The sequence below is a fragment of the Leptinotarsa decemlineata genome, unplaced genomic scaffold, assembly GCF_025532065.1.
Source record: "Leptinotarsa decemlineata unplaced genomic scaffold, Ldec_3_MD MMD2_tig00002082_RagTag_RagTag, whole genome shotgun sequence".
Taxonomy (NCBI): domain Eukaryota; kingdom Metazoa; phylum Arthropoda; class Insecta; order Coleoptera; family Chrysomelidae; genus Leptinotarsa; species Leptinotarsa decemlineata.
In genome coordinates, this window is record NW_027412573.1 from 8,305,265 (window position 1) to 8,331,622 (window position 26,358).

General features: G+C 35.6%; 1 protein-coding gene across 3 annotated transcripts in view; it reads right to left on the minus strand.

The window, feature by feature from the left end:
- Nucleotides 1-4,688: 4,688 nt before the first annotated feature.
- The window catches only part of wnd (Mitogen-activated protein kinase kinase kinase 13 wallenda), a 90,100-nt gene continuing 68,430 nt past the window's right edge, over nucleotides 4,689-26,358 (minus strand). For 2 of the 3 annotated variants that reach the window (XM_074176936.1, XM_074176939.1), the window contains 6 exons: nucleotides 20,036-20,244; nucleotides 16,401-16,782; nucleotides 13,570-14,347; nucleotides 10,955-11,354; nucleotides 7,706-8,042; nucleotides 4,689-6,259 (listed from right to left, as the gene is read on the minus strand). In XM_074176936.1, the coding sequence (XP_074033037.1) occupies nucleotides 5,983-6,259; nucleotides 7,706-8,042; nucleotides 10,955-11,354; nucleotides 13,570-14,347; nucleotides 16,401-16,782; nucleotides 20,036-20,244 (2,383 nt within the window). In that variant the 3' untranslated portion in view covers nucleotides 4,689-5,982. The remainder of the gene's footprint in view (nucleotides 6,260-7,705; nucleotides 8,043-10,954; nucleotides 11,355-13,569; nucleotides 14,348-16,400; nucleotides 16,783-20,035; nucleotides 20,245-26,358) is intronic. The other variant, XM_074176937.1, reaches the window with a different exon arrangement.

The following is a 26,358-nucleotide window of genomic DNA, read 5'->3' on the forward strand; positions in this document are numbered from 1 at the left end:
ATCTATCATCTGATAATTTCTTTACAATTCCCAAAAATACGTCAAACATTTAGTTTGGGAGAACTGAAATGAAGTGTTGGAGATGATTAGTTACTTGAAATGGAAGATTGTTGAATATTATGAACCCAGAAAATTCTCCAATATCAATTGGTAGTTCCACAATAACGGAACTTTTTTATTTTGTAAATAATCTGTATTACGAGCACCCAGACATTCAAGTGCTATGAATTTTTGTGGTTTCTCAAAAGTTGAAATCAAAAGACAATAAGTTTATTGAGTATTTGAGAGAAATTGTTTTTATTATTATTATCTAAAAATATGAACTGCTCGAACTTTTTCAACTTAATATTCACATGCATCTGGTATTGAACTCAAATCTTTCAGAAACTGAACTCTCTGTGTTCAATTCTATCTTTATATCTCTATTTTTCATTGGCATGCCAATAGTTTGAAAATCAAGTAAAAACAACTCATTAGATAACTAGAAATTTGAAGAAAGCTCAATATGAACATGTTGGCTTGAAGAGATGTCAGAATATTTCCACGAACATACAGTTTCAATCCAGCTCGAGATAAATACAAGAACTGCATTTTCTAAACCGTGCCAATTTCCATCACATTATGCCGCAAAACAAGTTTGGTAAACTAATGAAACATTCATTTATGTGACAGAACAAGATATTTACTTCAACAAACAGAGCTAAATCATTATTTCTTCCAGTCAACCATTTTGTTTCTGAATAATTTCTCAGATCAATAAATTGTTTTGCAGTGACAAAATCGTTTTACAATTCGCTAAACTAACAACTTATGGACAACTTGTACATGTACATGTCTCAACTTTTTATTCAATCAGCTTAAACATTTAAATCGTTTCTACTTAATCATAACATCGATATTTTCAGATTTTATGACGGAATGTAAATTTGTTCATGGCCAGTATCAATAAATACTTATTGCAATGTTACAACTAAAACCGTAAACGAATAAAAAACAATAATAATAAGTACACATTCCTTAACGCTACTTCAAAAAAATCACAATGAATAAAAAAAGGAGGGAACAAATTCACTGAAGAATATCATCAAGCATCACGTGTTTTTTGTACAGAAAGCCATAACAAACAAATAGAAAAATATATACTAAAAAGTTTTAATTATTTTACGGTTGTATGAGCTGCTTTTTTTTAAATAAATCATTTCACCAATGTTTTCATTTATTGATGTTTCATGTATTGTAGGTACTTGATAATTAATGATGCCCTGAAAAGTTTGAATCACACTTTTTGTAGATATGTGTATGCTTAGTGTTGCACAGCCTATGACTCAAACTATGATTCACAAACATGCCATGTGCGGCTTTCATGCACATCGTGTGAAACCATGTGTCAAATGTCAAAGGAATAATAATAATAATAAGATCCAAGAGGATGTTGATTTTGTCCAGAATGCTTAGTGGATATAAGTCAAACTGAATATAATACCCAGTACATTTAGAGAATGAAGTGAAAAGATAATGAATTCGTCACATCAAAGAATACTGGTCATTCTGAGTCTAAATAAGATAGTTGTCTGATGGATATTTTCATCTGAGAGAAAAATGTCTTCAGAGAAAAATAATTTCATTTTACAGATTTCAAACATGATCAGTACATCATATACATTTCTTTCGTGAATATATGTATGCGATTTATTTGCATGTGCTCGTAGTTGACGTTAATACATTTTGAAGGTTTTATTTTGATAAGTGCAAAGGTTTATAATTTTTTCTGTGTGTTAAAGAGTAGTGACACGAATTTTGTTTTGGTAAAAGTAATATCATATGCATATGTCAGGAAAATGAAAAATTTATCACTGGAATGGGTTATAATTTCGGGGAATTTTAAAGGATTGTTAATTGGATATAATAGAAAATGTTATAAGAATTCATTTTCATTTCATAACCTAGTGCAATTTAAATTTGAATTGAATATCTTTATTGTCTATAAAAAAACATTGTTGAAACAATTTGTAGCATTTATATATTAGTTTGAATACAAACCAACTGAAATTTGATTTGTAATAATCGGCTCGATTTGTAAAAAAAGGTTTTTCATGAGTCGTTACTGCTTTCCGTACTTTATTTTAATTTATCATTATTTTTTGCACACATATCTACTGGGCCTTTTTTTCACCATGTCCATTTGGCAAAGTGGAATATAGTTCGACATTGGTATTCCCATACCGGCCCCCTATTACTATATATAATACAGAGTTGCACAATAATTTGTCTGAACATGTATCATGAAAAAGTTTATACAAATATTTATAAAATATTTCAATACAAAATATGTTACAGAAAACACTCACAGAATATATTCATAACATTTGTGATGTATATACATAAATAAGATGAATAATAAAATGTATTTGTAACGTAAATGTGTAATACGAATAGTACTCAAAGGAAAAAGACTGTTTCATACATTGAGGCCACTTGTTGGTAGAAGTAATATAACTCTTTCAATATACAGTATAGTTTCATTAATACATTTAAGGTAGCTCAATGTGTCAATAAACATTCCGAACTGTAACTTCTATTATATCAAAATATTTTTTCTTAATACTCACAAATGATTCCCAATGTGGATTCTAGTGGAATACAGGAATGTATCAATTTAAATACATGATCCATAATGCAATGGAGAAATGACAAAAACAATTACTTCCCAGACTCTACCAATGCATCGACTCGAAAAAAATAAACCTATATTTCAGTAATGTCTCTCATATAAGTTATAGATATCGCTCGCACAAATTATATATATAAACTTTCAACGCTTAAAGAAAACTCAAAAATTGTCTTCCTCTTTTTTTTTTCTCCACAAAATTCTTAATCAAAGACTCAGTTTGCTTACCCCTGATTACCAGTATAACAGTATTCATGTAAATTTGTTAAAAGGTGTGTTCCTCAAAGGAGTAATCAACCAGTTCGCACAAAAGAATTTGTAAGTCACTTTGAAATTTTCAAATTATTTTTCATGAAAAATTTTTCTTTAAAATAGATCAACATTGAATCACACAAATATTGTGCTGAGTAAAGTGAAATCAATCAATAAATACAAAGTATGTTGGTCTGACCCCTCTGGACCTGTACGTTAAGGAGGTTGCGTTAAAGGCCATATTACGATTGCGCACGGCTGGTGTAAACCTCGAAATAGGAATGGGTCAATTGAGGCTGAGCCTACTGCAGGCAACCAGTGATGCAATTGAACCCAGGTTTGTGTTTAATAAACCCTACAAAATACAAATAAAAAACAACCCAGAGTCAGATGCTACAATTGCAATACGCATATATACAGACGGTTCAAAAACAGACAGGAGTAAAGGTGATAGCATTGCTGACTCTTTAGCCAAGGAAGCGGCTGGACTGAGAATTTTAGAACACAGGCACCTACGGCCTGATGACTTCGACAATTGCGGAACTAGCCAAACGTCACACCCATGCTCAATTCCTAAAGAGATGGGATGAAATCAAAGATTGCAATCTTACCAGGTTCACCCTTGGCGACCCTGGCAAGCTGGCGCCGAAGAAATATCTGGCGATGACCAGGAAAAATATACGCTTATCAGTAGGATTTCTGACTGGCCACTTTCAACTAAGGAAACACCTCCACAATATGGGGCTAGTGGACACTCCTCTATGCAGGATGTGTGAACAGGAAGATGAAACTGTCAAAGAGAGGGTGTGTTCGGCGAGTCTTGGCCTACACCTGCCGATATAAAAGAGATGTCTCCCAGAGACCTGTCCACCTTCCTGGAAAGGACAGGATAGACGATGGCCTATGAGGACAACTCCTTGGGAGGATGTAGAATGGGTCACATGTGGCCTGAGTGCTGTGGGCCTACACTCACCCTCCCTACTCTACAGATACAGATACAAGGTATGTTGATTGTATACCAGGATACAGATAAATGGAAACAGTTCAGAATGTTTCATGAATTATTTATAAGTCCTTGCAAAAAACATAGGATAGATACGAACGTCTCCAGAGACCATTTAATGAAATGAAAAGTAGCATAACATGTTAATCTTGCAACTGTTTTGAATATTGAAAATAAAAAAAGTAGAAACAGAAAATGATGAAGTTTTTTATGTACAAAAATTGTGAGAAAATACTAAAGGGTGGCAGCATTGCCTCAAGCAAGACTGCTGCCCCCACAAAAGCTCCTGTCAACAAATGACAGGAGAAAAGTGGCCGAATGCGCCCGAGAGGAAAGCAACGGCCATACAAAGAGAAAGAGAACATATTCTTATTGATATATGATGAAGAAATAAATATGAGTAAAAAAGCCTTTGTAAGGATAGCATAGTTTGTTTCAGTGTTACTTAAAAAAACTAAATTTCGAGAGAAGAGGGGTAATTTTAGGGAAATAATTTATATATGAAAGTATGTAATAATAATAATAATAAATGTCTTTATTGTTTACAACTAATAAGGTTCAACAGTTAATGAACAGTATGGACAAAAATATGAATAAGTTGGAAACAAAAGGCGAAGTTCAATTTTTATAACGATAAATTGTTATTAATTGCTGTTACAATACTCATTTGAAATTAATTGAAAGAAATATATTTATTGGAGACATTGGTTTTTGAAAAAGAAAAGTTTTTGGGAAAAAAAGATTTTGGCTTTCTACTTCTCCATTTGAGATGTACTGAATGTTGATGTCGGGGGGAAGGAGATAATTACCCCCATTATCCCCCACGAATCCGCCCTTTTTCAGTATATTTGCTCATACATTTCACCTCCGAGTTTTATCAATTCATAAAAACTAACGTCTTTGCCAGCTGCTTTGTCATTTTTGTCTATGGTATTTTTTCGTAAGTTCCTCCTCAGTTGATTATTTTCATTCTTCTTGCTCCTCTTTTCCTCTACTTATTCATCTTTGTTTTCACATATTTGAGAAAATAATTGGAATGGGTGGAGAATATAGTACAGTACTTATCTAATATAGATTAAATTATTCAATTATTCAAATTATTCAATTCAATATTCAAAATAGCTTCAGAAAATTATAATCTGAAAAAAGTACAAGATTCTGAAATTTTTGAAAATATGAAGTCTTGTATAAAAGTATGATTTATTTTTGCAGTCTGGCAACGTTATCATTTTTAAACTCATTTGACATATCACAAACAGTATACCTTCTTTGTTTAGTAGATTTGGATTGTTTTTACTATATTCCTATAGTACTAAATCATTTCTCCAAGAATAGTGGGTGTGGGTATCGATTAGAGAAAAAAAAACAGGCTTTGGGCTGAGGTTTAAAATAACTTGTAATTAACGTTTTATCTACTACTAAGACGGACATCTTCAGTGGTGTAGGCACTGACTACCTGGAAGTAGAAAGTATCTCGAAGTCTCAGCAAAGACTGAGTATATGAGACATGTTGCTATGACTTCAAGATTCTACATTCGTCTTCGTAGTGAACGCATACATCACCGAAGGTGTCTGCCGAGATAGCAGACTAAACATATGGTACTACAAATTTCTTTTCACCACGGCCTTTGTTCTCCGGCCTATGTTCTAATATAGCATGTATAGATTTGTTCATTAGCGAATTTATATAAGATTTCAAAAAATATATATTTTAGTCAAAGCCGAACATGATCATTGGTTTACTTTTGTCATTTTTCCACTGATCAGAAATGGTTTTTCAATTGTTATCAATGCCATTCGTATCTGCCAACTGATATATGGTTAACTGATAACATTCCTGTATCTGTAGCATTGGGACTCATATTCACTACGAAATTCATAATGAAACACTCTGTAAAGTATCTTTGGGAATCCAGAGCCATGCCGACCCATAAAAAGTGTATAAATTCGAATATCCCAGAACAAAATAACAATAAAACAAAACATAGGAATAAAACTTAAAGACTAAAACAAAATCACATCCACGCTTCTTCGATTCAGACTGCACTCTCTGCTTTGTTCATGCTGTAATTTTATAGGATACTTGCGTAGCGATCGTGGTGGTCTCCTCTGAATCGCTGTCAGAGGCGCCATCTATGCTCTCGCTAGGCCTTTTGACAGAAAGGTTAGGTAGTCGAAGTCGATCAGGGTTCGATTCCAAGGTTGAAGATTTGCTCGAGGGTGAATATTCGGAGGTGTTGCCTTCGTCTGATGCATTTGGTTCTCTTTGGAACTGGACGAGGTTCATTTTGAACCGGTTTGATCTACGACCAGGGTAGATCGGTCTTCTGGCCAGACTGGAAAAAATTAGGAATTTGTGAGTAATAATAAGAACATTTGACTTGCAGGTTCCCATTTCCATTATCAGTGAAGGTGTTGAAGAAAAATAAAATTGAAATGGATGAAATATTGAAATTATTTCCTAACCATGAGATGATGAGATGAAGTACCTCAATTCCTAAAAACGCATTTCATCAACCAAACTGGTGAAACACTGCTAGTTTTTGAATAATTCTAGCTTATTTTGGAATTCGAGATCCTAACTACACTCAATAAATTTTCATAGTTTATGAGCATGATATGTAGGCTTTCAGTGCCGCTGTCTACCAGACTAATTTCCTTGTCTGTATACCAGCCATAGTCTGCAGGTTTCTGGCAATAGGTAATGTGATTTACCTAGCTGTGATATGCAGGAAGTTAAATCACTTGCAAAAACGTGCAGATTATGACTAATGAACCCGTAAACAGCAAATAATATTTATGAAAATGTTTCATTCGTGTCAGAAATGAAATTAAACTATGGGAGATAAGGAAACGAAGGTGATATTCAGAAAAACGATACTGGGTAATATTCGTTACCTGGATTTCAGGGGTTCTTTTCCTGGTTTGCTACAAAAATAATAGACTGTAAGAATTTCAAATGGATTGCGGCTGTTGGTGCTAACCAAAAAGTTTCAATTAGATATTACATTTTTTCGTTATAAAATACTCTCGAATGGAAACTGAAAATATGATCTTCAAATTATTTTGTTGGTTTCATAAAGATATACTCAAGATATTTAGTACATAATTTATAACAACCGCCCTCTATATTTCAATCCTGGAAAAAATAAGTTTTCACATTCATCATCATCTAAGTTTCATATTCGTGTAACAATGTAATTACATAAACTCAAATCCCTGTCTTAACTGCTGTGTGGAATTGGCAAGTCTGGCGAATTTAACACAAATGTTTCTCAACATAAAACGTGTCACAGTTCTGGTATGCTAGAAAAAATTTTTGTTTGGATTCATTATCATTGTCTGTGTTAACGGAAAAACAGATTTTAAACAGATTATCTTGAAACAAAATTAAGATATCTAAACTACTGCAACTTACCTAGTTGCATTTTCTTTGTATCTAGCAAAAACTATACTATATAGGCAGTCCTAAGTAGGTAAATAACTGTGTAACAAACTGGCAGGACTCAAAGAGGAATTCAAGTAAACTAAAGATTTACATTTTTATTAATTTCCAAACAAGTTCATATACGTGTACAGATACAACAACAGTTTTGATGCCATTTTGAAAAATTATTCGGAATTTGATCTTTTTTGGTGAGCACATAAGTACAAATATAGCCCTAATATTCACATCAAATAAGTAGGACTAAGTATAACAGTAATGTTTATACTTATATTGAATAGTTTTCCGCAATTTTCGACAGCCCCAAAAATAATTCTGAATCTTTAGACTCAATTACCTCCGTCTCCTTAGCGAATGATTATAAACCTCTCCTTCTTCGTCGGTGAAACTATCTTCATTTGCGGCATCTTCGGTACTATCCAAATCGTCTCTGGTTTCTGAATTCGTCCTCTGTCTAATCATGTCGCCCATATCGCTAATACCACTTGAGAGATTTCCATTTTCTGGTGAGAAAATAGCTGCTATTTTGATGGCTGAAACCTTCCTGCCAATGGTTTCTAGGTTATCCTCTTCACTTGATGCACCAGGAACAATATTCCGGTTCACGCTGTCCTCACAATCGAAGTCGATAGGGCTCGTACTTCGGGAATCCACTCTGGTGAACACCTGGACTGCTAGAACCAAATTCAATATAAGCAAGTTGTGGTCAAATATATTATTTAGACAATGTTCAGCTGTATTTAGTCGCTATAGTTAGACGTTTTTTAAGTTAAAACAAATGGATCGAAGGATTTGTATCAAATTTTGAGTAAAAAATCAGATAAAGTGTGTCAAATGTTAACAAAGGCCTACGGTAAGTCTGCTATGAGTAAAACAAGAGTTTATGAGTGGTATTGGGGTTTCCAAGATGGCCGTAAAGACGTTGAAGATGACGACTGCCGCAATACATCAACAACCGATCAAAACGTGAAAAAAGTGAAAAAAAATTATTATGAAGGAACGCTGACTCACAATCAGAGACGTCGCTGATCTTTTGCGTGAAGCAATCCGAAAAAACGCCCGGATTTGTGGGAAAACAATTCATGGCTTTAGCACCAGCTCAAACTTTAGTGCTTGTTCGTGAGTTTTTGACCGAAAACAATACTGTAACCTCCATACTCGCCCGAAATGGCTTCATGTGTTTTTTTTTCAAGTTTCAAAAAAGATGGACCTCAAAGACACATCATAGATGATAGCTGAAGCGCATTATAGAGAGCTGAAGGCTATCCCGAAGATCGAGTTTGCAAAGTGTTTTCAAGGATTGCAAGAAGCCATGACACATGTGCATGATATCTAATGGGAACAATTTTGAAGGCGATTAAAAATTACATTTTCAACGTATTAAATGAAATTCTTCTTTTTTTTTCTAATAAAAAGTGTATAAAACAAATTTTTGGTTAATTAATTATTTAAAGCAAAACCCAGAAAAGTGTTCTCAATGAAACAATAATTAATTGTATGTGAACCGAATATCTAAATGAAGTACAATTAAAACTGCTAAGAAATAATAAAGCTGTCTGCATATTGTGACGAACTCAATGCTGAATTTTGTGTTATTTTTATTAATGATCCAACATTATTCATCATAACCCTCTATAACAGAAATTTCGGGATCTTTATTGAAAGTGAGAAAGCTATCCTTGAAAAATATCTGGCTGATGACCAGAAGGTTATATTACTGAATAATTTTAATATTGAGTTAAAAAAAATTATTCATTTTTGGATGATTTTTTATGCTTGGTAATTTCTTATAGTGTAACAATTTTTAATGTCACTAGAATATCTGTCTATGAATCTAAGTGTCTATTCATGGTAGGTTTTCACTAAATAGTTTTTCAAAAACGCCATACAATGGCTTCTTCGGACGTGTTTTCAGATGCCCGAAGAAGCCATTTTATGGCGAAACACGTGTTGCTTTTTAGTAAAAATCTCACAGTAATGTATTTTTTGAATACGTTATGGATTTTCATCAAGTATCGTCCAATTCCATCATATATCTAGGTGTCTAGATTATATTTTCACCAATTTGATCTCAAACATTTTCAAAACAGGAGTATTGAAGTTTTTTTTTTCAGATCATGCAGGACAATATATAATTATTGATGGTAAACCCAAATAGTTATCTCTACTCATACAAAAATAACAGACAGATGCTGGATTAGGAAAAAATTTTCCTTTAACAAACTGGTAGGAATTCAAGCTGAACTCTTAATAACTTAATAACCTTTATAATTCGGCGGAGAATATCTGCATCCAATAATAATTTGTTAAATTCTGACTTCGGTCTCGGAATTTTTAAAATCAGACTATAAAGTCAGATTTTGAACTCAGTTTTTTTTTATTCCAACTTTGTAAAAAATTTTGTTAAATTGAAATAACGTTGATAGGGAGAAAAAAAAAGGGTTACTTTCTCTTGGAATGAGAGTTAAGTTTGGTTATCTTCTCTAGAGCAAGTATTTTGAGCTCATCACATTGTGGATGTGAATAAACCAAAATATTCAATACGGGAATAATTATATTTGGGTTATTTAAAGGAATAACTCACCCACAATATTGGGGATTTTTATTAAGTACCCGTTCTCTTGTCAACTCCGATCTTCAGGCCACACAATAACTAAGGTAAGAACTCACTTCCCGAAAATACACTAAAGGATATATCCTTCTAAACCTCAACCTTATCTTAGGCCTTCTTATTACCACTTCAACTCGATATTGTGAACTATATCCTGGTATATCTCTCGCCAGGCTAGACCACTACACTCCTTATATCTCTGATTACGGTCTTCCAAGGAGCAAGTTATCTGCATGGGAAAGATCACTGCCTGAGTGGACTGCGTACAGGGGTTGGATCGTGCTACTGGAGACTACTTTCCCATATCCCACGCATGTAAGGTATTTCCTGTTATGTATTACACCCTCCCGCAACGACCTCGAATCAACATTACGGCACAAATTGCGAATTGTAGAATAAACCAAGCATTTACCACCCCTTAAGTTTAATCATAACTTGCTTACATCTATATCTGTGCACCCAAAAGTATACTTCTGGGCCATAAGCCTGTAATCACCATCAGCTTGGCGTGTTTAAAGAAACAATACACTCATCCTCCAAGTGGATTTATATTTACCCACCATCCCTCTCCGCTGAGGTCCGGCAGCCCATAATTCAGTTCCTAAGTAACCTGTTTCAATCAACGACTACGGATGTTACAAAGAGCAAACCTCGATTGAAGAGAGATATATGTTTAATATCATAAGAAATACATCTTGTCGACAAACATTTTTCTGCTAAAATGTAATGTTCATATAGTTATACATGTACACACATATATACATACACACATGAGCACACATTCAAATAGTATGTTAGTTAAAATATAGGCTTCTCTTACTTTTTTGGATGATATTGTTCTCTCCCGTAATTTTTCTCAAAATTGGTATCAAATTATGTAATTGCAGTCTCTTTGATTTCAACTATATTTGATAAAATCCAAAGTACAATCAAATCAATGTTTTTATTCTCGTGCAAGTGCAATAAACAACTGACCTGGCTCTGGATGAGGGACCATATAATGCAACTGCACACAGTTCCCGTTGGATCCCTCTTCGGACAAACCGTTCCTGAACTCCTGCAGAATTACCCGCTGAGGATAAACAAGCGTGTTTGAACACGAAGTAGTCGGACAAATCGAGGTGGGGGGACAACTCGCGGTGGGGCTCAGGTCCGTTTCGCTGATGTCCATGGAATCCGTTTGGGTTTCGGCATCCACCACTATTGAGGTCCTCGATCCAGATGACCTCGAACATCTGGAATTGCGAGGAGAACCTGAGTTTGTTCTACTGTGCCTTTTTCGAGAGCTGACGCTGGCAGTTTGAGTTGTTGTTGATTGCAAAACAGTGTCTGTGTCTTGTTTCAGTCGGGTGTATTGAGGAGGTTTCACTGGAGCCTGAAAAGTAATATAGTCCTTACTGATCATTATTGTTTTTATAGATACACAACATTGATAGGTTGTTTTTGAAGAAGAAACTGCTCATGTTGAAATTCAAAATGTCCTAACCACCGAATTTTTGAAAACAATTAAAGAATATAGGAATATGGAAATAGGTAAATTGATTATATAAAATATTGAGGTATCATGAACAATTAATACTTTAGATGGGATTCACATATGAACTGATCTACTAAGAAAATTAAGATATTTACCCAAAATTCAGATATTTACCCAAAATTCAAATTTTTTAAGAATTTCAAATAGCCATATTAAATTTAAATCATATTTTCACTTGTCACCACTGAACTTTGGGGTGACGTTAATTATTTGAACAATTGAGATATTCCTTAATAATGGTTTTTCAAATTAATTTATGAGCCTTTACTATGTGGTAGGAAATCATAATGAAGGAAAGAGAATTGAAATTTTCTATGTTTTTTACCACTTTTATTTGTAACTAACCTATACATTAAACTCAAGTTTAATGTATGTTTGAAAATGTCCTTATAGGAAGAAACTGCAGTAATGTTAGTTACAAATAAAAGTGCTAAAAAACATAGAAAGTTTCGATTCTATTTTCTTCAGAAATATTCTATATTATCTTCAGATAAATTATTCAAAGTGAACGCGATAAAGTCAAAAACTGCGAAAGTGATTTTTAGCAATGGACGAAATGATTCAGGAGAAAGGTTTATGTATATAATTCATTAATTTTTTTGAAATATACAGGACAGCATCTTCCTTCTGTCTAGCTTTTTTCTTTCATCTCTCTAGTTTTTGAAAGGATGTAGAGCAACTAAAAACAAATCATTGCTCTTTCATTACCAAAGGTTCAAAGAATCCATATGTACATATTTTCAAAGAAAGAAATCTAAATTTCCAGTAAGTAAGTATATGATTTTTAGCCATATTTTGGGTAATAATAGGATTCATATGCTGAAAATTGGCAAATATAGGTTTTTAAATATGCTTCATTGAATAAGAATAATAGCCAATTTCTCTTATTCAAATGTAACAATACCCTGTATGTTTTCACATTTTTGAATACCTGGCAAAATTCTAATATGAGTTTATGTAATACACCCCGTACCAAAAATTAACCGTTTTCGAGATATTCATTTATTTATTCTATTATACAAGGAGTTCGGAATCGATCACTATGTCTTAAGATATAAAAATGGGTCAAAACCCAGTTTTTTCAAATGGAACACCCTCTATTTTAGGATACTTTTGATGTTTTTAGATAATTTTGACTCATTTTCATAAAACATTCCCTATAATTAAATTCATCTGTTCACCAGATATTTCAGTTTATCTTGAAAAAATCAAATATGTGCTTATCCTCCATAAAACTACGAGCTAGGAACAATTTTGTACGGTTACAAAAAGTTTATTGGAGCTATCGATTTTCCGTCATGGTTTTTATTGAAAACAGCATTTCGGATAAATAAATAAAGAATTTAAAAATGTTTACTCTAGATGTTTCATAAAATAGTGAAAATTCAAAAGTATTGCATTGCCTTTTCAGATAAAATATAAAAAATATTTCAAATTATATTCGAAAACATTTCCGTTAACTTCCAGGCATTCGATAACTCTCTTCATCAAATTGTTAAGCAAATTGTTATTTACAGCACGACTGATTTCATCAGTACTAGGGCGAAGAATGCTTGTGAAACTTTTGAAACCATATTCTCCTTACTTGTTGCAGGATCTGCATATAAAATATTTTTAATATGTCCCCATACATAATAGTCCATAGAAGACAGATCAGAAAAACGTGCAGGCCAAAAGTACGGCTCATTATTGTCAATCTACCTATCAAAAAACCGCCATTATTTTCGTTCGATAAAACATATTTAAAGACCTATATTTTTCAATTTTCAGGATAGGAGTCCTATTATCTCCCAAAATACGGATAACAGACGGTCATCTCGCTGTATCCTGTACAACATAATTTTGTGATTATTTTTATTGTTTCACCATGCTCTTTTTTACATACGTGTTGTGATTTTCTATTTGATTTATTACATACATTTTTAGTGTCCCGAGGATGATTTAATGAAAAACGACGTTAGCAGAAGATTATCATTTGTAGTTTTTCATTTGTAACCTCTTTCAACCAAAACATTAGTAAAAACACTATTAGAAATATCAATAAATGACTCACAATCTGTGGACTATCTGGACTTGTGAGACTACATTCAGGACTAGTTGGCGTGGTACTTTGATTGCCAGGTCTCCTTCGATTATTATTGAACCTCGGCAATATCTTCCTCTGTCTAACATTGGGTCGCGGCCTCCCCACCTGCTGCAATTGGCAGGCCAGTTCTACGATCATCTGATTAACTTTTTCGACCCTCCTATCGTACACCTCTCGAATATCGCGAATATGTTTGAGCTCTAGCTCCCTGCGTTTTATAAGCTGTTCTTCTTTGAGTTGATACTCGACTTTGTGTCTCCGCAGCTGCTCGCAAAACAGATACATTTCAGTTTGGATTTCCTTTTTCCAGCTCTCTTGCGTTTTGAAGAAGTTTTTGTCTTCGTATTCCGAGAGGATTTCCACCGAGGCTATTTCCAGATGGTTGAGAATCAGCTTGAAATTAGGCCGTTCTTTCGGGTTGAATTTCCAGCACATCTGCATGATTAGTTTAAAGCCTTCAGGACAAGTTGACGGTATAGGGGGTGTAAGTTTTCCGGATCCCACCGAGTACATAATCGCTCCTTGGTTCATGCCATCGTACGGGACCTCGCAGGTTATCAGTTCCCACAAGACTACGCCGAAGGACCAGATGTCGACTTTTTCGTTGCAAGCTAATTCCTGGATCGCTTCCGGGGCCATCCACGCGACGGTTCCTCCGAAAGTCATCTTCTGGCTGACTCCGTTCCACGTTCTGGATGTGCCAAAGTCGCTGATTTTGATAACTTCGCCCTCGCCTATTAGAACACTGAAACAAAAAAACTAACATTGAAACTTGTATATCCTTTGACATAAGTATGAGGTATGTTAACTTATTTTTTATTGTTGGTACCTACACATGCCCCTGAAGTATAATAAAATTTTCAGCTGTATTCATTCATTGTTTAGGTACTTCGTCTGGGGCATCCGTTAGGTTAGGCGTATTTTAAGAGCTCGACGAAAAAAATGCACTATGATAATGTTTGCGCACACTTCAGTTCGTGAATTTATTGGCTAAAAACAATACTGCTCTATATTCGTCAGACAAGGCTTTTTTAAAATGAGGGGAACCTTAAAGGGCGGTCGTTCTACAAGCAAAAACGACATTAGAAGCGCATCGCTGTGCCATATAATACGAAGAATCAAGTGTGCGTTATGCAGACATTTAAATGAAAAACTGAATTGGAAAAATGTGACCCGACGGGATTCGAATCTAGTTTTTCTGTTCACATTAATCAATTTCGCTATCGGAGCTACCAAGCAGAATGATAGCCGATTCACATCTTCGATTAGATTCTCGTAGTGTTAGTGCGTAATGAATGCAATTTCTAAATTGTGATGAACTTATCAACTAAACGTCACGCATTCGAAGATTAATTTTTTGTATCATTCCAGAATAACTCACATTTAGGAGCATCATCAGGATTTTATAACATGAACCTCAATGCATGAAATAAACCCATTTGAAATACAAGAGAGACTAGCGTTTGTAACTTAATAAGGAAGGTTAAGTTTACGATATGCAGACATATGAATGAAAAACTGAATTGAAAAAATGTGACCCGACCGCTTTTCGAACCCGGCTGACTCGTCTGTTCTCTAGACAGACGCATTAACCAAAAAAATCACAATCGAAAGTTTTTATTTTACAATGAATATATACATTTATCCACATTTCAAATGTCATAACACTCCAAACGAGTGGAGGGGAAAAGGAACAACTCCAGAGCAAGACGCGTCCTCACGACATCAACGAAAAGGGGGGACAGTGGAGAGCGTCTCTCATGTTGTTAGTGAGAACTCGACATTTGATCTGCAGATTCCGAATGGCTGTGCTGCGTTCTGACACCTCCTGCCTCACACTTATATGTGTCAATTAATATGAGATTGGTATTCAGGTAATCAAAGTCCACACTCGCTCACGTTCGGGTGGAAACTCCCGAAAAAGGCGCATGCCAAGAAACGGGTTAGAATTCTCGTTGTTGTAAATTATGATTATCGGATTTTTGGCAGGCGTCTTTGGAGATATGTTTGTGTCGTCTCTCAAAAACATACATGTATACTACATGGGTTGAAAAGTCGCGGAATTGACACATAGATGGCGGTAGTCTTATTGCATTCACCGTTTTTTCGGTTAGTACTAACCTTCAAAAGAAAGCTGTTGAAATTGATATTCTATTCATAAGTTTGTGAGTTATTATGCTGAAAGTGACACTTCTTCTGTTATTTTGAAAATGATAGATCAAAAACAATTTCGTGTTTTTATTTTACACTGCTTCTTGATGGGCAAAATACCGTTCCTATTGTCCTGTCTGCTCGGGTGCCAGTGACATCTTCGCAACAGAGTTTTCCTTGAGTGGGTTACCTCCACCCCACGCATTGTTTCGTGGGACCAGAGCTAGAGTGAATTTGGGGCGTTTGGCTTCTGAGCTCTGGTTCATTCAGCTTTTCTCGGTAGACTATGCAGTCTACACTGTTGGTGCTTATTAACCAACTACGCTTGGAGCCACCAAGCAGAATAACTGGTGGCTCCGAGTATTTGTACTGTACTGCACCTTGAAATACACTATAACCGTGAAAAAATATTGAATGACAAATCACAAGCGCGATGTATGGCGAATTAACAAATGCACGTTTGCCAGATTGTGTTATTGACATCAGTATATAAATATTTATCTGTCAAATTCGACATATCAAAATGGAATTATGAAGACATCCAGTGTATGAACAGTATAGATGATTATAGTGATTGAATACACTTCAAAATTCAGGAAAAAATCCAAATTAATTCTTGGAAGCCGAAAGTTTGTTCATATACTCACTTTGGACTTTTCAAATCCCGGTGAATGATCTTATGGCTATGTAGATAATGCATTCCGTCGGCTATCTGCTTCGCCCACGATACTACCCTGTTAATAGTGACATTGTTTTTCTGATTCTTCAGCAGATCGAACAGAGGCCCGTAAGGGCAGAATTCCATAACTATACAGTAGCAGGATGGCTCCTGCGTGCAAACCCCTTTGAATTTCACTATATTGCGATGATTCAGTTTGCGGAGATTTCGAATGTCGGTGTCTTTCAGTTCGGAGACTTTCTTAACGGCCACTTGTGCATTGTTCAGGAGGCCGGAGAAGACCGCTCCCTGTCCTCCGGACCCGAGGAACTTTAGGTCTGTTATTTGCTCGAACGGAATTTCCCAGTCATCTGAAACATAAGACGGACAATATTGTCAAATGAACGTGCATAACCATCAGCAATATTATATAGGATATACTAGATTGGGCTCTACAACATAAATAAAGGAACACATAACATACTAACAATACCACTTTGAGTGAGAGTCTACAGAAGATCTCTCTAGCCTGAATAAAATAAACCCTAAGTATCTTCATTCCATTAATTAAAAAATCAGAAAGACGCGTCAATTTTATTTTCGGCTGGAAGGGAGAGAAACTTTCAAGAAATATCATTAGCGTCTGCGGTTCAACATCTTACGAAGGTATGTTACCCTCACTTTCAATTATCTGTCCAAAGGAGCCCTAATTTTTCGAAAAATTGTTTTCTAACATTTCAAAATTTAACTTCACTTAGAATCATGCAAGGTCTCCTGTTAGTAAAAAAACTGGTTATACACCAGGAGAATTAGGGGTTTCCCCTCGAAATGAGAGATAGTCAGCTATAAACTTGTAAAAACTTTTATTTTGACACCTTAAAACTTTCCTCAAAATCAACTTATCATAGGGTGTTCGCGACTATGTCAAACAATCGATAGTTTACACATTTATTCCAAATATCTCATTTCCTATGGGTTTATGTATTATGTTTATGGTTTATGGGTTTATGTATTCATTATGAACATTGTAGAGGATTGAATTTTCTACAACTTTTGTTTAAACGTTTTTTTATATCTCAAACCATTTTCGAGATAGAGGGCAGAACGTGCGCAGTGTTTAACCATTTAGAGTATCATTCAAGGTCAACCTGTAGTACCATATAAAGTTTATAAACTATTGAAAAATATATAATTCAGAATAATTTGCATTTTTTATTAACTATTACGTTATAAATAATTTTTTTTTTCGAAAATTCAGTATCTATTCATTTAATAACACTTACCTACTCGTGTAATTACAAAGTTATCAAGGGGCATACTTTAATTAATTTTTAATTTTAATATTATTTATTAAAATTTTTAATTAATGCTTTTATTGAAAAATTCCATTTCATACATTTATGAACGTTGAAATTTAAAAAAATGAGAACTACAAGTTCTAATTTCAATTTTATTCTTCTTCATCATCATCGTCTTCCAGTCGCTATAAAATTTCAAATGTCTCTGTGTTCTCCTCTTCAATGACATTTGTCTTCAGTTCTTCCAGGTTTTCGGGGTCAAAGCCATTAAGACAAGCTTGCCCATTACACTGGACGCAAGCTGAAGAGCAGCACCGCAACCCTGCTTTCCTGCAGCCACATTGCGAACCACCACCATTCTTACAGTTCCAAAATATTTGTTAAGCAATTCCTCCGGAGCTGGTGGATTCATTATCATAACAGGTTCCAGGAATTCGTCACGCGTTATCCAACCCAATGTGTGCGGAGCGATTGGTAGAATCCAACCTCATACACAAGTCAAACGGCGTTGGAAGCTCTTACCTCCTACCAAGCAACGTCTAAATTGGTAGCAAATTGCCAAAAACGACTCTCCTCAATAGAAAGATTCTGGTTTGGATTCCTGGCCAAACTGGCCTGGAAGGCAATTAGGCTGCTGACTCCCTTGCAAAAGAGAGTGCTGCAAGCAGCTTCATCGGAGCAAAACCTGTCTTTGGCATCACTTTAGGCCTTGACAAACAAAGATTGAACACCTGGAAGGCAAGATTTATGGACTTCCAGCAGAATCTTCCAAGATTGGCTCAATCCAAGGCGTTTATTCACCCTTCGTAGCTTGATACCAAACAGTTGTTGGACTCTACAATAGAGACGAACTACGACGTCTAACAGGCCTTCTTACAGATCACCGTCATTTGAATCATCATATGCAGTAATCGGACTGTCGGAAGACAGTGTGTGTCGTCTCTGTTTGGAAGCAGAGCACATACTTTGCGCCTGCCCCGCTGGAGACCGAATCAGGTTTTTAGAGTTCGGCAGAGCCGTACTCTTACCATCTGACCTGAAAGACCACTCACCATACAAACTAACCGGCTTCGTTAAGCTGGGTTTACTTGGTTGAGTGTGAATAGGTGTAAGCCATAATAAACCCTTGCGGGTTCCGGTGGAGGGTCGACAAGACCTACTCACTTTGGACCTAACCTCACGTATCCAACCCCAATTCTGGGGTTCGGAGTCATGCTCTAATCAAGTCTGAACTTGATCATAAACACGTTTGAAATATTGATGAGCTGCTGCACTCGTTGATAGATGATTTGATAACGGCACAGGTTTATTCAGTTTTGTTAAATTGAACTGCATAGCGAAGACGATGGATGCAGTCCTCAGATTTTGGAGCATTATAGATTGCCAACAAGATTCGCACTCCATTCTTAAATAATGATTGAACCGGGTGTTATTGAATTAATAGATACAGAATTATTGAAAAAAAAATTAATCAAAACATAATAGTTATTACAAAATTCAAATTATTTATTTAGAATTACATATTCATTAATAATTTATAAACTTTATACGGCGTGTTTTTATTCGGGACTATAGGTTGACCTCGAATGACACTCTAAACAGTTGAGCACTGCGCGTGCTCTGCCCTCTATCTCGAAAATGGTTCAAGATATAAAAAAATGTTTAATAAAAATTATAGAGAATTCAATCCTCTACAATATTTATAATGAATACAAATAGCATGAAACCCATAGAAAACGAGATATTTGCAATAAATGTGTAAAAAGTTGATTTTTTTTATCTGGGACCTTACAATTGCTGTAGTGACGGACACCCTACGATAAGTAAGTTTTGAGACAAGTTTAAGGGTGTCAAAATGAAGGTTCATACAAGTTTATAGCTGACCATCCCTCTTTTCGAGATACCTGCCCTCATTTGACTAATATTCCTGGACTATAGAAGATTTGGTTGGATCTTGGCAATCATTGAGTAATAAGAAGCGAGACAAAAATAAAGTTGTTTGATTTCTTCTTTGCTGGTCGATTCAAATATACAAACGAAAACGAACCTCCAATTTGCCAGAAAGAAATTTCGTCAGTCACTATTGTATAAAGGCCCGTTTAAAATAATCACTATCGGCAGGCTGTGTCTTATTTTACAAACAAATTTGAAGTAATTCTATAGAAAGGGGTCTAAGGAAGGTTTGATAGAAACGGGTCTAAGGGAGGTTTGATATTTCTTTCAAACATGTTGAAGTACAGATCGTCTGCCAAGTTTTCTTCGAAAAATTAAGAATCGATAGCATTTTCAAGAATACCATACGGTTTTCTTGAAAAGAGGAACTCACCTTGAGCGTTTTTGTTCTCGTCCACCCCCTTCCCAAGCAAGGCCAAAACGGGTCCCAGGCATCCGAAAATACCTAGCTTCAACCTTTGTTTGAGATCAGTTCCGGGTGGAGGTGTATCAGGAGAGCTGCCTTGGCAATCTGCAGGAAAATTAACGGCATATTCGTTGGCTATTTGTTGTGGAGTGAGGTCATCCTTGATAGGAACAACGCTGAAAAAGAATACCTAAATTATATACATTATTCATTACAATTTTATAATATGTAATTACTGAAAATGCATCAATGTTTGTTTTCAGTTTCAGGCACTGCAGGATGCTACGAGGGTGGATTGAAAAGTTTCCGACCTTAACATGAAGATAGCGGCACTCGTAAATGAAAGCTAGTGAATTTCGTTGTTCAACTGTTGACTTCACTCACCAAAGTTTGAGCCATTTTGGACGCGTTTGAGTGAGTTGATGTGAGTGTTTTCATGAAAATGGACAAAATCGAGTATCGAGCTGTCATTGAAGATTTATTTTTGAAAGGCGAAACGCCTACGCAAATCAAAGATGAGTTGAATTCTGTGTATGGGGACTCTGCACCATCATTTACCACAGCGAAATTTTGGACAGCTGAATTTAAGCGTGACCTTGATAGCATTGGAGACGATGAACGTTCGGAACGTTCAAAAACTGCTACTACCGACGAAAACAAAGTTCGCCTAGTGGTGCTAGACGACCGCCGAATTGAAGTGAGAGAGATCTCAGAGGTTATGAACCTATCAAAGGAAAGTGTGTGCACATGTTGAATCAACGTTTAGGCATGAGAAAGCTGTCAGCGCGTTCGGTGCCGCGTTTGCTCACATTAGACCGAAAACGTGTTAGAATGAACATTTCCAACGCTCTGTTGGCGCATTTTAGGCGCGATAAATCCGATTTCTGGTATCGATTAATTACTGCAGATGAAACAAGGACTGCAAACAGTTCCAAAAAAGCAAAAACTTTTTTTTGGGTAGGAAAGTGATAGCGACTGTTTTTTGGGATAGTCATGGAGTTATTTTATTGTTGTTGTTGTATTTATTCATCTTTCAGATCATTATGATATACATGTCAATAATAAAAATAACAACAAATAACTATATAAATATAAATAAATAAACATATACCTATCAAATAAAGCAGGTACTATACAAAACACTACAAGCGACATACTGATGCAAATTTCAAAATCAGAGACAAAATATTATAAAACAACATAATATAATTATATGCAATTGAAAGGTTCAACATAAAAATAGGAAGGAAAAGCAATGAGAACAAGTTATATCAAGACATCGCTTTGCAGGAACTCATCTAAGCTATAATAACCCCCGTTCGTTAATAATTCTTTGATATGGTTCTTGAAACTTACTAAGTGTAAGTCCTTGACATCCTGTGGCAACGAATTAAAAAGTATGATGCCATTATAACTAAGAGATTCCTTGAATGTCGAAGTTTTGTATTTTGGAATAGTAAAATGTTTAGTTCGTGTTGCATAATTATGAGTGACTAACTCGTGATTGAAGTGAACTATGTTGTATCTCACATGAAGCAGAGCTTTATAAATATGGATACAGGATAAAGTTAATAATTTATATTTTGAAAATGAAGCTTTACAGCTATATCTTGGTGTAATATGATTCTTATGATTCTTTTTTGTAGAGTAAATACACGTCTTGCGCCGGCAGAAATCTGTTTTAAAATCTGTTTTTCCGTTAACCAGCTGTCGCACCCCTAAGAACGACAACCCTCAGAAGTCGAAACTTGTGCGAGCTAAGGATTAACGAGGTCTTACCTTTTAAAGTGTGATTCCTAACACGTTAGTGTTAGGATTCACACACATTAGTATACCCACATTAGTATATTTTGAGCCATGCGAGAATAGGCCAAAGAATAATAGACCGTCTTGATACCATCTAAGTCTAGCAACTCTTTGAACTGGCGTATTGCAAATATTACCTGATTCAATTTTTTACACACATCATCAATGTGAGGCTCCCAAGACAAGGTTTTATCTAAGTACATACCTAGGAGTTTGGCTGTATGAGCTATTTGGACGTTACTAAGATTCAATGTCTTTCTCAAGGAGAAACCCAAGTGAATTATTTTATTTGCATTCAGTTTCAGTTGGTTTCTGTCACACCAAGAAACCATAGCGTCCATGACTGAGTTTATATTGAATTCTAACTCATCAATTGTGTTACCAGACACTGATATGGTAGTGTCATCTGCGAACATTACGGTGTAACCATGTTTGATATATTTCGGGAGATTATTTATATAGATTGAAAACAGCAGCGGTCCTAATATTGAACCTTGTGGTATACCAAGCATAATATCTTTAATATGTGATCGATTATCTTCAAAAAGGAAAAACCATTACAAGAGCATACTACGTATCATTACTAAACAAGCTGAAAGCAGAACTGCTTCATCAAGACAACGCACCGTCTCACATTTCATCGGTTGCCATGGCGATAATCCACGAATTATGGTTTGAACTGCTTGACCATCCGCCTTCCAACCCAGATCTAGCCCCAAGCGACTTCTTTTTGTTCCCTCATCCAAAAATTGCGCTCGGAGGACAGAGATTTTCGTCAAATGAAGAGGCAGTCACCTTAGCGAACAATTATTTTGCAGAGAAAACGCCGAGTACTGCATTGCTTAAAATAGTATTGGAGATAGAAGCCATCCAACTGATAGCTTACATAAGGGGACTAGTTTATTCGAAATCAGAAAATTATACACCTATCACTGTGTACTATGGACGTTGAACTCGCCTCTCACACATGTGACACACATACACGACACCCGAGCCAGATCCGAGAGAACAATTTGTGTTCCTTTATGTAAAAATATATATACCCTTTGGGTATATCAATCAAGTTCCCATTGAACTAAGAACGCAAGAAAAAAATTAGATCTTTCGTTGATCACAACTTTGATTTTTTTTTAAATATTTGAATCAACTCACTGAATCATGTCTGAAAGATTTTTTTATGTCACTTAAGGAGGCCCTAGACGGTCAATCATTTTGATCAAAAGCTTGAGTGAATCGATTGACTCAAGCGTGATTGACCGTGTAGGAACCTGTTTGACGCTTGAAGCGAAGCTTGATGGTGATTGATAGAAAGTTAGAATGACCCAAGCGGTTGCAGGAGGAGGTTGACCGTCTAGGGCAATTTTCGTCAAGCATTGCGTAAGTTACTAGGTACTAGGTACTAGGCTACGGAAAGTGAGCTTCCCGAAAACTCTGAGCGGGAATTCATTAACCTGTTGATTGAATTATATCGCGATTGTCCAGAATTACGGAAAGTGAAGAGCAAGGACTATTACAAAAGAAACAAGAAATCTACACCATTACCATGTACACTTGGAAACTTTTCTAAACACCCTATTACTATTATGAGAGCAGAAAGAGTCCCGAAAATCTCTGGTGACTTTCAAAAAACATAATTAGCAACAAATCCAGACAATAACATCATCAAAGATTCACCACGCTGGTTAGCCTCCAGATTCCTAGGGGTTTGATATGAGTAATATCAGAGAGTATCTGTTTATTCATCCTAGCCGAAAAGAAATCGTGCGTGTTTTTACAGTTCGTACTTCTCAAGGACTGTTGAAGCGCTCAATGGTGAAGTAGTAGTAGTAGGAGTAGTAGGTATTTATTTTTCTTGTTTAAAAGTATAAAATTATTTTTCACAATATCTTCATACAATAACAAGAAATACGTCAGAGAAATACGTCGTAAATAAAGAGAACGTTTTCACACTAGACTATTACACTATATATGTTTGAAAGCATAAAATTATTTTTTACATCATTTCATAAAAAAACACAGAAAAACGTCAAAAAAAACCATTGAAAAAATAATAAAAAAAGGCAGACTCCCTTATATATAAAAAGTTGAACAATACACATTAGTTCCTCGTAAATAAAGACACTTTAGACTAGTGCACTATATATATATATATATATATATATATATATATATATATATATATATATATATATATATATATATATATATATATATATATATATATATACTTGAAGCTTTTCAACGTAGGTGAGTTTTTAACTGATTCATCCAGCTTATTGAAGAATTTCGGACCGAGATAAAGGAAACTTTTTTGGAATAAGGTCGTTCTGTGAGTGTTGGGCATCAGAAAATGGGTTGTAAATATACGTTTGTTCATGTAAACATAACTACATAACTCATAGATATACAAACCGGCAACTGTAAGTATTCCATGGTTTTTGAAAACGTTTCTACATGAGTCTCTCCACCCTATTCCAGCTAAAATTCTGACGGCTCTTTTTTGGAGAATAAACACTCTTTCAGCAGAAGAGCTTGTACCCCAATTCAAGATTCCGTATCTTAAATGGCAGTTTATAGTCGCATAGTACAAACTTAATAAGACTTTTTCACTACAGAAAGGTCTGCCCTTTACCACTTCACTTGTTTTTTTCCGAAAGTTTTTTTCAAGGACAAAACACAAGCACTACAGGAAAATCCTTAAGGTGCTCTAAGAGCGGTGCCTGTGTGAAAGTAGCGATTCACATTGGATTTGAATCGCTGGAGATTAAATCCATTTGGAAAAACGTACTCAGGAAGTTTATTCCACATAATCGCAGTTCTCCACATTAAAGAGTTCTTGAAAAATGAAGTTCGAGGTGTACTGAGTTGAACCTCAAAACGATGAGCAGCCACAGTCCGTCGCGTATTTCTTATATGTACCGCTCTTGGTGGAATCAAATGTGCCAAGTCACTCGAACACTTCCCGCGAAATTATCTATACAAGAGGGACAAATCTCCAACTTTTCTTCAATGTTCCAGACTACGAGTCGGAAGGTAGCCGGGCGGTTCGTCGTGGGTGCTTTGTACACTCACTCAAATCGACCGCTGTGTTGGTCGCTGGTTCAAGCCCCAGGATGAACCAGCGCACGTTAAAAGGTAAGACCTCGTTAGTCCTTAGCTCGCACAAGTTTTGACTTCTGAGAGTTGTCGTTCGTAGGGGTGCGATAGCTGGTTAACGGGAGAAACATGTAAACATGAACAGCAAGGTTGCAAATGTTGTTCGCGTCTCCAATCAGACGGATGACTCTTTTCTGGATGGAATCCATCAGCTTCAGGGTATACTCCAAAGAATCCCCAGAGAAGGTCTGATCTGGGCTTTATAAAGCATCAAAAGTTGCTGAAATGTGTACAGTTTTCTGGTTCGGAACAGTGTTCCAAGAAAGCTATTTCAAGTATTTAAGGGGAAAGTGTTTTATTTTGTATTCATTTGTAATATTCAGACCACGATATTACTGTGCATGCCTCCATGTGACTATATCGCGCACCCCCGTATACGACATTCCGTCAAAAACGGTCGGGAGTGAGACAAAATCCGCCGAAACTATACTCTCTACATCTACAACTTCGGTGCAAGATGTTATTCTGACTTTCTACCTTACTTGAACGCTTTAAATACTTCTAAGCTGCATTCAAATCGGGTTTAATTTTAAAGAAGATGGTCGTATTTGTTTATTGTATAATTCCAAATGCCCCGTATTTTGCTGGATTGCTAGAAACTGGTGAGAGATTAGATAAGTTAAACATCTGGATGCAGGAGTTGTTGTTTTAAACAACTCGACTGTCGTCATTGATTTGAAGATATTTTATTACTGTCGCTTCGGACTACATGAAAAACATTTCTTCAAGTTTACTACTGCGAGTTGTTACCTATTGAACGAAATTCATTTTTTGTGGGGGAAATCAAGAGTTTTTTATCGAGCTTCTTTGTTTTTTCATTACCTTCCACAAACTGAAAAAAATTATAAAAATTTGTAATAGAGCACTTTACACAGGTGTAGAAATATAAGTATTTGTATAATTTCATTTTCATTTTACTTTGTGAAAAACACTTTGAACCCGCAAGTTTATTGTAGCTCACACACTCGTCCAAATAAACCCAGCTTCTTAAGGCTAATTGCACACACACCGATTGTGGACGGCCGATTTTATACCGGTCGTCCAAATTCCAATAGTGAACCACATGTGGTCCCGTTTCCACATGTGGTTCACTATTGGAATTTGGAGGACCGGTATAAAATTGGCCGTCCAAAATCGGTGTGTGTGCAATTAGCGTAACGCTAGTTGCACGCACACCGATTTTGGACGGACGGTATAAAATCTGCCGATATTTTATTGGTAGCGGGTGTTTGCACACTCACCGGATTTTTATCGGTGAAACAATCAGTTGCTTTGTTGTCGTAATTAGCACGCACTACCAAAACGAAGTTAATGCGTAGTAACTACAA